General features: G+C 39.4%; 1 protein-coding gene across 2 annotated transcripts in view; it reads left to right on the top strand.

Moving 5' to 3' along the window:
- The first annotated feature begins 914 nt into the window (after positions 1–914).
- The window catches only part of arhgef15b (Rho guanine nucleotide exchange factor 15b), a 37037-nt gene continuing 24244 nt past the window's right edge, over positions 915–13707 (top strand). For both annotated transcript variants that reach the window (XM_063003602.1, XM_063003603.1), the window contains exons 1-5: positions 915–1305; positions 8500–9207; positions 12073–12115; positions 12204–12262; positions 13321–13583. In XM_063003602.1, the coding sequence (XP_062859672.1) occupies positions 915–1305; positions 8500–9207; positions 12073–12115; positions 12204–12262; positions 13321–13583 (1464 nt within the window). The remainder of the gene's footprint in view (positions 1306–8499; positions 9208–12072; positions 12116–12203; positions 12263–13320; positions 13584–13707) is intronic.

The raw sequence follows: 13707 nt of genomic DNA, 5'->3' as shown, positions 1-13707 counted from the left end.
TTTCTTTAGGAATTTTTCCTTTTTTTTGTTTATGCATTTTCTCCCCTTTTTCTCCCTTTTAGTGCGTCCAATTGCCCGATTACAACATGCTTCCTCTCCACCAATGCCGATCGCCACTCTGATTGAGGAGAACAAAGCTAACCCATGCCCCCTCCGACACATGGGCAGCAGTCGTATGCATCTTATCACCTATACTTTGACGAGTGCAGTGCAGCTCAGCACTGTGTACAGAGAGACACACCCTGACAGCACTCTTTTCCCGTCTCTGTGCAGGCGCCATCAATCAGCCAGCAGAGGTCGTAATTGCATTAGTTATGAGAGAGTCCCTATCCAACGTTTTTAATATCCCACCCCTATCTGAACAACAGACCAATCGTTGTTCATGTGGCTGCTCAGCCCAGCCGACAGGTAGAGCTGAGACTCGATACGATGTATTCGAGATCCCAGCTCTGGTTCCAGTGTGTGTTTTTACCGCTGCGCCACCTGAGCAGCCCGAGAATTTTTCCTTTTAATAAAATAAACGTTGAAGAATGTTTTTTATGCTATATCATTTTATTATTTTCTTTTCTTTTGGGTGCTCCCGTATTTAGTGGTTTACACAGCAGTTCTGGTCGGCATACCAGACATTTATGTGAAAAATGAACATAAAATTTGACCAGGGTTTCCAAATCTATACTTAAAACTATATCTATGAAGAAAATAGAAATAAATAATAAAACTACCTGAAGTTGAACAGCCAAATAAACATAAATGCAACACAATATTAGAAAAGTTATACTAATTAAAATATAATATTTAACATATTTCATTGTTCCCTTTTCCCCTGCAGAATGAAGGTGAAAACTTTGAGTAACCTGACCTTCTAACCGGATGTGGACCAATTCTCTCTTTTCTACCAACCAACAGCTCCAGACATGTCTTCTCCGTACTCTGTTCTACCGCCTCCAAAACCTGAGCTTAAACAAAAACCCCAAATTGCTTCAAAACCCATAAACTGCATCTCAGATTCACTTACTTTGGACAAGAACACAGATAAAAACTCTGGGAAAGTACTACAGATTGTTAGCAAGTTCAACAAGCCTGAAGCACCAGCTCCTTTAAGTCCTACTGACGCTACTGGACATGGTAAAAAAGCTAAAACAGCGCCAACAGTCAAGCCCAAACTTAAAGTGAGTAGCCCACCACAGAGCAGGGCTGACCAGGCCCCACCACTGCCTGTCAAACAAAGACAATCCCAGAGGACAGCGGCAGCAAAAGCGCAGGAAGACGGTTCAACACATGATCTCGTAGATGGCAGACGATCAGGTATGTCTAACTCCACTGGTAGGAAAATTGTTAGGCATAAGAACATCCCCACTGGATGATGTGGCAAAAAAAAAATCAACACTCAACTGCATTTATAGCTAAGGTTTGCTAAGAGTACCAGCAAAACTCTGGTGGCATATGAGAACATAATAACAAAATTGAAATGACTTTCTTAACGTTTTTTGTCTATGGAGTTTATTCTGGGTACTGTGGTTTTTCACACATCTTAGAAAGCTGCCAGTAGGTGGATCTGCCAGATATGAATAAATAAGTCATTAATAATGAATAATTAATGATTAAGTGCCCTGCATTGGACCACTGCCCTGTCCAGGGTTTATGCCTAATGAAAGTTGTTCAGTTGAAAGTTGTTGAAATTCTAAGCATACAGCTGATCACAAAATCAAAAAAAAAATTTTTTGGGATGCTCAGATTGTTTGATTAATACACTAATCAGCCATAACATTATGACCACCTCCTTGTTTCTACACTCACTGTGCATTTTATCAGCTCCACTTACCATATAGGAGCACTTTGTAGTTCTACAATTACTGACTGTAGTCCATCTGTTTCTCTGCATGCTTTGTTAGCCCCCTTTCATGCTGTTCTTCAATGGTCAGGACTCTCCCAGGACCACTACAGAGCAGGTATTATTTAGGTGGTGGATCATTCTCAGCACTGCAGTGACACTGACATGGTGGTGGTGTGTTAGTGTGTGTTGTGCTGGTATGAGTGGATCAGACACAGCAGCGCTGCTGGAGTTTCTAAACACCTCACTGTTGCTGCTGGACTGAGAATAGTCCACCAATCAAAAATATCCAGCCAACAGCGCCCCATGGGCAGCGTCCTGTGACCACTGATGAAGGTCTAGAAGGTGACCAACTCAAACAGCAGCAATAGATGAGTGATTGTCTCTGACTTTACATCTACAAGGTGGACCAACTAGATAGGAGTGGCTAATAGAGTGGACAGTGAGTGGACATGGTATTTAAAAACTTAAGCAGCGCTGCTGTGTCTGATCCACTCATACCAGCACAACACACACCAACACACAACCACCATGTCAGTGTCACTGCAGTGCTGAGAATGATCCACCACCTAAATAATACTTGCTCTGTGGTGGTCCTGTGGGGGTCCTGACCATTGAAGAACAGGGTGAAAGCAGGTTAAAAAGATATGTAGAGAAACAGATGGACTACAGTCAGGAATTGTAGAACTACAAAGTGCTCGTTTATGGTAAGTGGAGCTGATAAAATGGACAGTGAGTGTAGAAACAAGGAGGTGGTTTAATCAGTGTACAATGAAGCAGATCAGTAACAACATTAGGAATCTTTTCTTTGTACCTTTGTCAGTCAAATAAAGGTCTCCAGAAACAGAGTTTGTAGATGCATGGTGCCTAATTATGTTGATGAGATAATGTAGTGTGATTTTGTTTGCAGGTTCAAAGGCATTTTTGCAGATTTAAAGGCATTTATTTAGGTATAAAAAGGGTTTAGGTAAAGTGTTTGTAAAAGGGCAGGACTAAAACATAACCTGGAGGTTTCACTTGGTAGTTTTATGGTTTTATTGGTGTGACTTTTGCCCAGAAAGCTTTAGTAATGATTTACAGATAGAGTATGTCTCATTTCCACTTGTAATTCGGTAGCTGTTGGCTCACAGCAGAGCTTTTAGGTTAAGCGGTCGATGTAAACCTGCCTTTTTAGATTGAAACAGGTGTATCGATGGCAGAAAGTTTAAAGAGAAAGCTGAGCAAGATTAAAAAAAATGTCTTGGATGTTGTGGATGATGGTGGATCAGTGCAACAGAAGGTTACAGCATTACTTAGTGGACAGTGGGCCAGGTCATCCAAAAGAGGAGAGGAGATTCAGAGGAATGATAGTCCTGTTAAAGGAGGTGAGAATGAATGCATGGCTTGTTATTTTAATTATTCGGTTCATATGCTGGTTTAGTGGAGCAACAAATGCCACTGGATCCAAGGTTTTACATGGAATATGCAAACAGTAGCTGAATGTAACCAATAGGTGTTGAGTTGTGGCTTTTGGGTTGCAGAAGAAATGGGTGAATTTGAATGACTGTTAATTTTTAAAATCATACTAATTTTTCTTGAAAATAGCTATTTTCAATAACCACCCCAACCCTCCCCTCCATTAAATCCAGTGCCAGTCGAACAGAACTGGTCTAAGTATGGTCAAAAACTTCTGATCTGATAGGACTTTTATGCACAACTGTTAAGATGTTTAACAAAAGAGTACAAAAACATTCATTGTGCAACAGTTCTGAGGTCTGGAACGTTTTGTTGATAAGAAAGGTCAGAGAATAATGGCTCGACTGGTTTGAACTGAAAGGAAGGAAAAAAGCATTTTAGAGTAAGCAGCAAACTGGGCATGTTCAAATCTTACAGTTTTTAACTAAGCTGTGTATTTAAATACAGTTAAGTATGAAATAGTTTGGCTTTCCATGTTAATCCTTTTATTACCACTATTTACCTTTTCATAATGGCAATTTTCAGCATAATAATGCCCCATGTCACAAAGCACATGGTATCTCAAACCGGTTCCATGAACATGAAAATGAATTCAGTAAACTACATTTAAGTTTCTTTCAGTGTGTATCAGGACATTATCTGCCCAAAATATGAACAAATCATTGGAATTTTTGTTTGCTGGTCCTTTTAAAAATGCTTTTTAATTTGTTGACAGTTTTACAACCAAGCAAAGTGACCATTGGTCCTAATTGTTTGTACAAGATTTTGCACTGTTAATATTTATTAGCAGACATTGTGGGTCAAAGGCATTATTATAATTCATAAAGATGTAGGAAATATGGTGACGCTTGACTTAACCAGACCACATTACTTATGTCCGTTGCTCAGGGGTCTAGGCTTTAAGCACATTACAGCAAGTGTCATGTGACCTCACTGACAGGCTTGCAATGCAGGTTCACAGCTTTGTGAAGTTTTGGTCAACATTTAATTTGTGTGGCTTAATTCATGATTTGTTAGTAAAAGCCCACGTAATAAAGTGCTAATTGTCAGAATGTTTTATAGCTGATACTTGCTGTTAATGTGTATTGTTTGTGATTTTGAGTAGTCACATAATTTAAATTAGTGTGTTTTTTTTTCACTGCCACAGATTTTTAAAACCATGGTCTCTTAAAATTCATATGAAGATGATTTAGTTTGTTAAACAGTTACCAAACATATGCTTACTCTAGGTATAAACATTGCTCTTTAATCCTTATCAGTTATTAACCCAGGGAAATGTGATTGTCTATATTGATTTGATTCCTTTACTAGTTAGGAGTTATATGTTCAGATATGGCAAGTATAAAACAAAAACCAAGATCAGCTGACAAAACATAATGAAGATTAAAATCTCTTGAGGTTTCAAACCCTTTATGAAAAAATATGACCTTTATGGTTTGAGAGTTGAATAAAAGGTGAGAGTGAGACTTCTCTGATGTACCGGTTAACCTTAAAGTGGTTCTAACATTTATATGGGTTTGTTATTTCTCTCTTATTGGCTTTGTTCTGCTTCATTTCCTTTAAAGTGCTCTAGTGATTAATGGTGCTAACCTGACTTCTTAGTAAGAAAGTAAGCATACATGTGGAACATATATTATTAAGTAGAATCACAGTAATTAATTATTAAATAGAAATACAGTAATCTGTATATTAGTGTATATTACCATTGGTATGTTACCAGATATTGTGTACCTCTGCTTATATGTACATACATACACTGGTCACTGAATACTGTACATACATACATGCACACATCCATACATTTTCTATATATTGCCTGTATATAGTCTTATAGTTTGTATATTTTTGTGTTTAATGTTTAATGTATACATTGCTTGTATACTGTATTTATACTAGAGAGATACCATCAGCCAGAACCAAATTCCTTGTGTGTATCCACATACTTGGCCAATAAATCTAATACTGATAGAAGAGTATGTAAAAGCTGCTTCTTAGAATAATCATGCTGCTGAAAATAAAAGCTACAAATGCATGTTGAGAGTGTAGCGGTGGTATTATAGGTAGTGTTCTATAAATAAAAAACAGCTGCCTGCTTTAAAGAAGCTGTAGCATAGCATTTTGTATGACCGTCAATGTTTTTGTAAAAAGCAGTGATACCAGACACCTAAAATTCTTGTCTGTCTGTACTATTAGTTTAATCATTTGTGAATGAAAAGTTTATGGAGCCACAAATTGTCCCCTGACAAGATTTCACCACGTGATATCAGACTTTTAATAAGGATGGTAATAGAGAGGCCAGCAGTGACTTGTGGAGTTGCAAGATTTCTGAAAATAGCAGAATAAACAACAAGCATTTAACTGCACAGCAGTCATCGCCATTTCCACACCCCATACAAAATGCCTCTGCTAAAATAATAAAATGTTATAATTTTACATCTTTATTAAGAAAGACTTCCAGTACCAATATTTAATATGTGAAACCGTGTAAATGTATACAAAAGGCCCGTCCCAAACTGGTTTTGCCACTTCTAGCAGGAACAATAGCAACCTAAAGTTTTCAATTACAGAAGATCCAAAATTAAGGGTAAATATCTGGCCCACTGCCCTTGCAGAATTGCTTTAATTAAGTTACATTCCAAGGCTTTAAGACATTAATTATCTGATTAAGGTTCTACCAGAGCATATCAATGGATTCAAGTCAGAATATGGTCAGACTAGGTCACTCCAAAACCTTATTTTCATTACTTTTGACCTATTTAGAGGTGTACCTGTTTTTGTGCTTCAAATCATTGTTGTGTTACAAATCTCAACTGGGGTTAAGCTTTCAGTCACAGATTGATGACATATAATATGACGTATAATATGCTTTAGGATTTTTTGGTAGAGAGCAGAATGAATGGTTCTGTCAATTGTATCAGGTCTGAAAGAGCAAAGCATCCTCACACCATGACATTAACTCTACTATGTTTGTTAGTATGAGGATTTAAGTGTGGAATGCTGTATTGCACCAGATGTTATAGGAACTATCATTATACACTGTCTGGCAACAAAAAAGGTCACACACTCTAATTTTTGGTTGGACCGCCTTTAGCTTTGATTACGGCACGCATTCGCTGTGGCATCGTTTCCACAAGCTTCTGCAATGTCACAACATTTATTTCTGTCCAGAGTTGCATTAATTTTTCCCCAACATCTTGTATTGATGATGGGAGATTTGGACCAATGCACAAAGTCTTCTCCAGCACATCCCAAAGATTCTCAATGGGCTTCAGGTCTGGACTCTGTGGTGGCCAATCCATGTGTGAAAATGATGTCTCATGCTCCCTGAACCACTCTTTTACAATTTGAGCCCAATGAATCCTGGCATCGTCATCTTGGAATATGCCCGTGCCATCAGGGAAGAAAAAATCCATTGATGGAATAACCTGGTGGTTCAGTATATTCAGGATTTCACCGATCACGATCATTCAAGATTTTTTTTCGACCACATTCCTTCCTGGAAGATGATGTTTCCCCACTGTCCTTCCACTTCTTAATAATACGTTGGACAGTTCTTAACCTGACTTTAGTAGTTTCAGCTTCTCCTTAGATGTTTTCTCTGCTTGATGCATGCCAATAATTTGACCTTTCTGAAACAGATTAACATCTTTTCCACGACCACAGGATGTGTCTTTCGACATGGTTGTTTAACAAATGAGAAGCTACTCACTGCATCAGTTAGGGTTAAAAAACTTGTTGCCAGCTGTAACATAACCACCCATGCAGTAATTATCCAATGGGAGGCTCTTACCTATTTGCTTAGTTAAATCCAGGTGGTGACCTTTTTTTTGGCCAGGCAGTGTATATTATTATATCACTATATTAAACTCATCAGCCCACATAACGTTATCCCAACTGTCTTGGAATTTATCAAGGTGTTTCTATTACTTTTGATTAGAAGCATTTTTGCTATGTAACTCTCCCATTGATAACATTTTTGCTCAGTCTCTTTCTAATTGCGGTATAATTAAGGCAAGCAAAATCTCTAGATGTTTGCCTGGGTTATAAAATTCTGTAGATGTTTGGGTTTGTTTGTTAACTTTCTGAATAAAATAAATGCACTTTTGAAGAAGTTTTGGTGGTCCAGCCACTTCTGATTAGAAGTTAATCAGAGTCACTTTAATTGATAGCAGGTTTCACAGAATTCTATTTACCATTACTTTTGATGTGATTGGTTAATTCTGAACACAGCCACATCCCCAGTTATAAGAGGGTGAGAACTTTTGCCCTCTAAAAGGTTTGAGTGTTTTACAGATTGTAGGTAGGTCACAAGGTGGAAATGAATCTGAAATTATTGATCCTGGTCTCATTTTTTATATCACAAAAACCTGGCATTTTAACAATGATGTGTAGACACTTTACACCGATCAGCCATAACATTAAAACCACCTCCGTGTAGCTACACTCACTGTTCATTTTATCAGCTCCACTTACCATATAGGAGCACTTTGTAGTTCTTTAATTACTGACTGTAGTCCATCTGTTTCTCTGCATACTTTTTTACCCCCTTTCATGCTGTTCTTCAATAGTCAGGACAGAGCAGGTATTATTTGAGTGGTGGATTATTCTCAGTGGTGTGTTAGTGTGTGTTGTGCTGGTATGAGTGGATAAGACACAGCAATGCTGATGGAGTTTTTAAACACCTCCCTGTCACTGCTGGACTGAGAATAGTTCACCAACCAAAAATATATCCAGCCAACAGCACCCCGTGGGCAGCGTCCTGTGACCACTAATGAAGATCTCAAAGGTGACCAACTCAAACAGCAGCAATAGATGAGCGATCGTCTCTGACTTTACATCTACAAGGTGGACCAACTAGGTAGGAGTATCGAATAGAGTGGACAGTGAGTGGACACGGTATTTAAAAACTCCAGCAGCGCTACTGTGTCTGATCCCCTCATACCAGCACAACACACATCACCACCACAGCATTGTCACTGCAGTGCTGAGAATCATCCAAACATTGTACTGAAATTTATTTAAGAGTTATGGAATATTTGGAATATACTGTAGGTGGAATATACACTTAAGTGAGTAAATGGGTAAGTATGTGTTAGCCTGCATGATTAAGCACCCTGTTTGGAATTAGGATTAAGTAATTTTTGAATATGAATTTATAAATGATTATTATGAATGTGAGTTGCAGCTTAAATATTTTTTGTGTTTATTTTTAGCTCCTGATGGTAAAGAGGTTGAGCAGAAGAGTGTGAGGTTGAGCTCATTTCTAGAACCTCAGTGTGAAAAGAACTGCAATTGTGTGTGCCATCTGCAGAGGCCTGGCATGAAACTTGTATGGGTACAGATATCAGAGACAGAACAAGATGGTAAAAGAGACACATATACAGAAGAGGAGGAAAACAGTGAGGCAGAGGAAGTCACAGACTCATATCAAAGTGAGGGCTCAGAGTCAGAAGACACAGTGAATGTAGCTTCACTGTCAAATAAAGAAAGGTTTAAGGCAACACTGAACATCATAGAAGGACAACTGAGGAGAAAATCAGACCCTGGTCCTGAATCTGTCATTAACTGCCTCAAATCTTTACCTCAGTTTTCACCACACCTTACCAAGACCCACTCTGTATCAGAGGAGGAATCTATTTATGAAGCTACCATTGATTTGATTGTTCCATCTAGTAATTTTTCTACCACCCGAAGTATCCAATCCAAATATCCTCCTGCCATTCCTCCACGCATGCCTCTAGAGAAGAACAAGGAACGCACGACCCCCCGAAGAGGCCCTCTACCTTCCTCTTTTTTACAGCCTGTGTCCCTAAAACTGCCCTCTGCTGATGAAAGTCCACTGCCTGTTCGACCTCCACCTCTGCCACCACCAACCAGGGCCAACGCAAAACGTCTCAGCAATGTCTCTCAGGCATCTAAAGGTAATTATATCATAGTTGCAGTCTGAAATATTCAAGTATTCATAGTTTCATAGTTGCAATCTAAAATATTTAACCTCTCTCACCTTTAATGGTATTATTATGATGTGTATAAAATTTAATACAAATATACAAGTAATCTCATTATGAATCACATCTATTTATCCTGACAAATGTCACTATGTACACCCATCAACCATAACATTAAAACCACCTGCTTGTTTCTGCACTCACTGTCCATTTTATCAGCTCCACTTACCATATAAAAGCTCTTTGTAGTTCTACAATCACTGACTGTAGTCCATCTGTTTCTCTGCATGCTTTGTTAGCCCCCTTTCAAGCTGTTCTTCAATGGTCAGGACCACCACAGAGCAGGTATTATTTAGGTGGTGGATCATTCTCAGCACTGCAGTGACACTGACATGGTGGTGGTGTGTTAGTGTGTGTTGTGCTGCTATGAGTGGATAAGACACAGCAGCGCTGCTGCAGTTTTTAAACACCTCACTGTCACTGCTGGACTGAGAATAGTCCATCAACCAAAAATATCCAGCCAACAGCATCCTGTGACCACTGATGAAGGTCTAGAAGATGACCAACTCAAACATCAGCAATAGATGAGCGATCGTCTCTGACTTTACATCTACAAGGTGGACCAACTAGGTAGGAGTGTCTAATAGAGTGGATAGTAAGTGGACACGGTATTTAAAAACTCCAGCAGTGCTGCTTTGTCTGGTCCACTCATACCAGCACAACACACACTAACACACCACCACCATGTCAGTGTCACTGCAGTGCTGAGAATGATCCACCACCTAAATAATACCTGCTCTGTGTTGGTCCTGTGGGGGTCCTGACCATTGAAGAACAGGGTGAAAGCAGGCTAAAACAGTATGAAGAAAAACAGATGGACTACAATCAGTAATTGTAGAACTACAAAGTGCTTCTATATGGTAAGTGGAGCTGATAATATGGACAGTGTAGAAACAAGGAGGTGGTTTTAATGTTATGGCTGATCAGTGTATGTGCGCTGTTAATCAACCCCCAGCCTCAGTACTTGGTGGAATATAATTTTTTTTGCCTTGATAACCTCTTACAAGCAAATCCATGATTCCAGTCACATGGGAAGGTTTGCTGCTGCGCTGTAAGTTTCCTAACTCCTAATGCTGTCTCTAAGAATGTTAAAGGTCTTGAAAATCTAAGGCAGTTGTAGCCTAGCAGGTAAGGTACTGGACTAGTAATCGAAAGGTGGCTGGTTCAAGCCCCATCACTGCCAGGTTGCCACTGTTAGGCCCAGTTGCTTAGACAGTAAACTGTCACAGTGCTGTAAGTCGCTTTGGATAAAAGTGTTTGCTAAATGCCAAAAATGTAAATGTAAAAGCCTCCTATAGTCATCGCACTTTTGGGGCAATTTAATGATCTTTCCTCTGTGACAGCTTCTTAGTTTTCACCGTGGCTGCAACATACCCTAAATACTTGAATGTCTAGGTGGCGTTTATATCGCGCATCACAGCTAAAGCAAATGAAGGGTGGCTAATGAGTTCTCAATAGTTTAATCATGTTGTAACCTAACTTTAGGTCAACAATTTTATATAAAACAAAATATCCTGCTGCTCTAAAATAGTACATTCATTTTCTATGTTTATTTTATACAAATTCAAAAGGCTTCATTATATAAGTTTAGAGTAATTAATCCTTTTTTGGCTATGATTTCTAATTGCAACTTTATTCATACTTTATTAACTGTGATTTAATTGTAAGTTTTAGTATTAAAATAAAATGAAAAATACAAATATACCCGGCCACCTTTTAAACTTGACTTAGATAAGGTAAATGAAGCCAACAAGTTCCCAGATGTGAATTGGTTAAGAGAAAGTCAAGAGTTTAAAAATCCAAAACCAAACTTTTGTTTTCCAGACAAAAATAACTTTTATTAAATAAACTAAAAAATATAAAATGTTTTTGATTAGTTTACCATTCTGGGGGAGAGGTACTTGTTAAATTTCACGCTTTATTTTATAGTTTTAATGTCTTCAATATAGGCACTCGGGTGGCACGGTAGCTAAGTGGGTAGCACTGTCGCCTCACAGCAAGAAGGTCCTGGGTTCGATCCCCAGGTGGGGCGGTCCGAATCCTTTCTGTGTGGGGTTTGCATGTTCTCCCTGTGTCTGTGTGGGTTTCCTCCAGGTGCTCCAGTTTACTCCCACAGTCCAAAAACATGCAGCGAGGCTAATTGGAGACACTGAATTGTCCTATAGGTACCTAGCCGCTAGGATGCATAAACCAGTGCATCGTAGTGCTGGTCCCAAGCCCGGATAAATAAGGAGGGTTGTGTCAGGAAGGGCATCCGGCGTAAAAACTGTGCCTAATCAATAATGCGGATCACAATCCGCCGGCGACCCCTAACGGGAGCAGCCAAAGAAATCATATGTCTTTATTATAGTCACTCGGGTGGCATAGTGGCTCAGTGGGTAGTACTGTCCCCTCACATCAGGAAGGTCCTGGGTTTGATCCACAGGTTGGGTGGTCCGAGTTCTTTATGTGTAGATTTTGCATGTTCTCCCCGTGTCTGTGTGGGTTTCCTCCGGGTGCTCTGGTTTCCTCGACCAGTCCAAAGACATGCAGGTGAGGTGAATTGGAGATACTAAATGTTATGGTAGCCCATTACAGCAGGGACAGAGCCTGGATTAAATTTCAGCAGCGCTATTGGCCCAACGGGCTTCCACACAGACATGATTGACTATGTCTGGTGGATGGGCCATTTTTGACTAGGTGTTACGACTGGTAGCATACTGGGACAGGTATCACATCAAATGTTGAAGCATTAATAGGCACTTTTTCCTTATTAAATTTCTTTTATTTTATAATTAGAAGATGAAGGAAGCAGTGGAAATGTTGAAACAAAGGATCAAAGGTAATCATATATTCCATCAAATGTTTTATTTACCCATTGTCCATAAAAGAGGTGTGTCTGTGATCTTCTATCTGTTTAATCTTTCCAGAAAATCTGCTGGTCTGACAAGACAGAAGTCACTTGATCTGGAGGCTAATATGCCAGAAGGTAGGTGTACTTTGTGTTTTTTTACAACCCCAAATCAGAAAACACACAGAGTTTCTTACATTTACTTTGACTTTTATTTGATTACTGACAGGATGAACCTGAGATATTTCATGTTTTATCTGCTTAACTTCATTTCATTTATTAATAAACATCCATTCCTTCATTCCAGGTCTGCAACACATTTCAAAAAAAGTTGGGACGGTAAAGCATTTACCACTTTGTAATGTTGCCATTCCTTTTCACCACACTCATCACAGGAGACCAAGTGATTTAGTGTTTTAGCATTTATTTTGTCTCATTCTTCCTGCAAACACGTCTTAAGGTGTTTAACAGTACGGGGTTGTTGTTGTCACGTTTTTCCTTTCAAAATTCTCTATTGGGGACAGGTCAGGACTGCAGGCAGGCCAGTGCAGTACCCGTACCCTCTTCTTCCGCAGCCATACCTTTGTAATGTGTGCAGCATGTGGTTTTGCATTGTTGTGTTGAAAAATGCATGGACGTCCCTGGAAAAGATGACGTCTTGAAGGCAGCATATGTTGCTCTAAGATCTCAATGTACTTTTCTGCATTAATGCTGCCATCACAGAAGTGTAAATGACCTTTGCCAGAGGGACTGACTCGACCCCATACCATGACAGACCCTGGCTTTTGGACTTGTTGCTGATAACAGTCTGGATGGTCCTTTTCGTCTTTGGTCCGGAGCACATGACATCCAATACACGTTTCCACTGTGTGATGGTCCATCCTAGATGCCTCTGAGCCCCGAGAAGTCGATGCCGCTTAACATAAGGCTTCTTTTTCAGTAAAGTAATAAGTGGCATTTGTGAAATATCTCAGGTTCTGTTTGCAATCAAATAAAAGTCAGAGTAAATGTAAGGAACACTGCATTTTTATTTTATTTGCATTTTCCATACTGTCCCAACTTTTTTCGGATTTGGGATTGTAATGTTTAATTATTATTTTTTATTATTTTTACAATTTGATTAAATGCAGTAACAACATACAGTTTATTACATTTCTTTTTTAATACACTCATGATCATACTTGTGTCCACATTAGGGCTTTTGTACCAGATTTACACTGAAACCTACATATCGAAGGAGATCCGTCGCCAGACTGTATGCCGTAACATTAGTAAGACCAGCGCAGACTACCCCATGGACCACCCTCGTGTCACTGCTGGCACAAGCTCAGGACCAGGAGGCCCCACTAGCAGTCCTATTTTCACTATGAAACAGGCCACGCTGTGGCAGGACCTGCCTGCTGTCCGTGAGAGTGGCATCCTAAACACCCTCACAGCAGACGAGCGCAAATATCAGGAGGTGAGAGGAGCTTTGCTGGGCAGAGGAATAATGATATGAGTAGCATACATTTTAGCATGAGACATTTATGAAACAACCTAGACACGCTAGATATTTTGTGTCGTGTTTGCTTTCTGTTTCTCTG

This window comes from Trichomycterus rosablanca, chromosome 10 (genome assembly GCF_030014385.1).
Source record: "Trichomycterus rosablanca isolate fTriRos1 chromosome 10, fTriRos1.hap1, whole genome shotgun sequence".
NCBI lineage: Eukaryota > Metazoa > Chordata > Actinopteri > Siluriformes > Trichomycteridae > Trichomycterus > Trichomycterus rosablanca.
The sequence above is the reverse complement of the archived record's forward strand: the minus strand, read 5'-3'. Positions and strand labels throughout refer to the sequence as shown.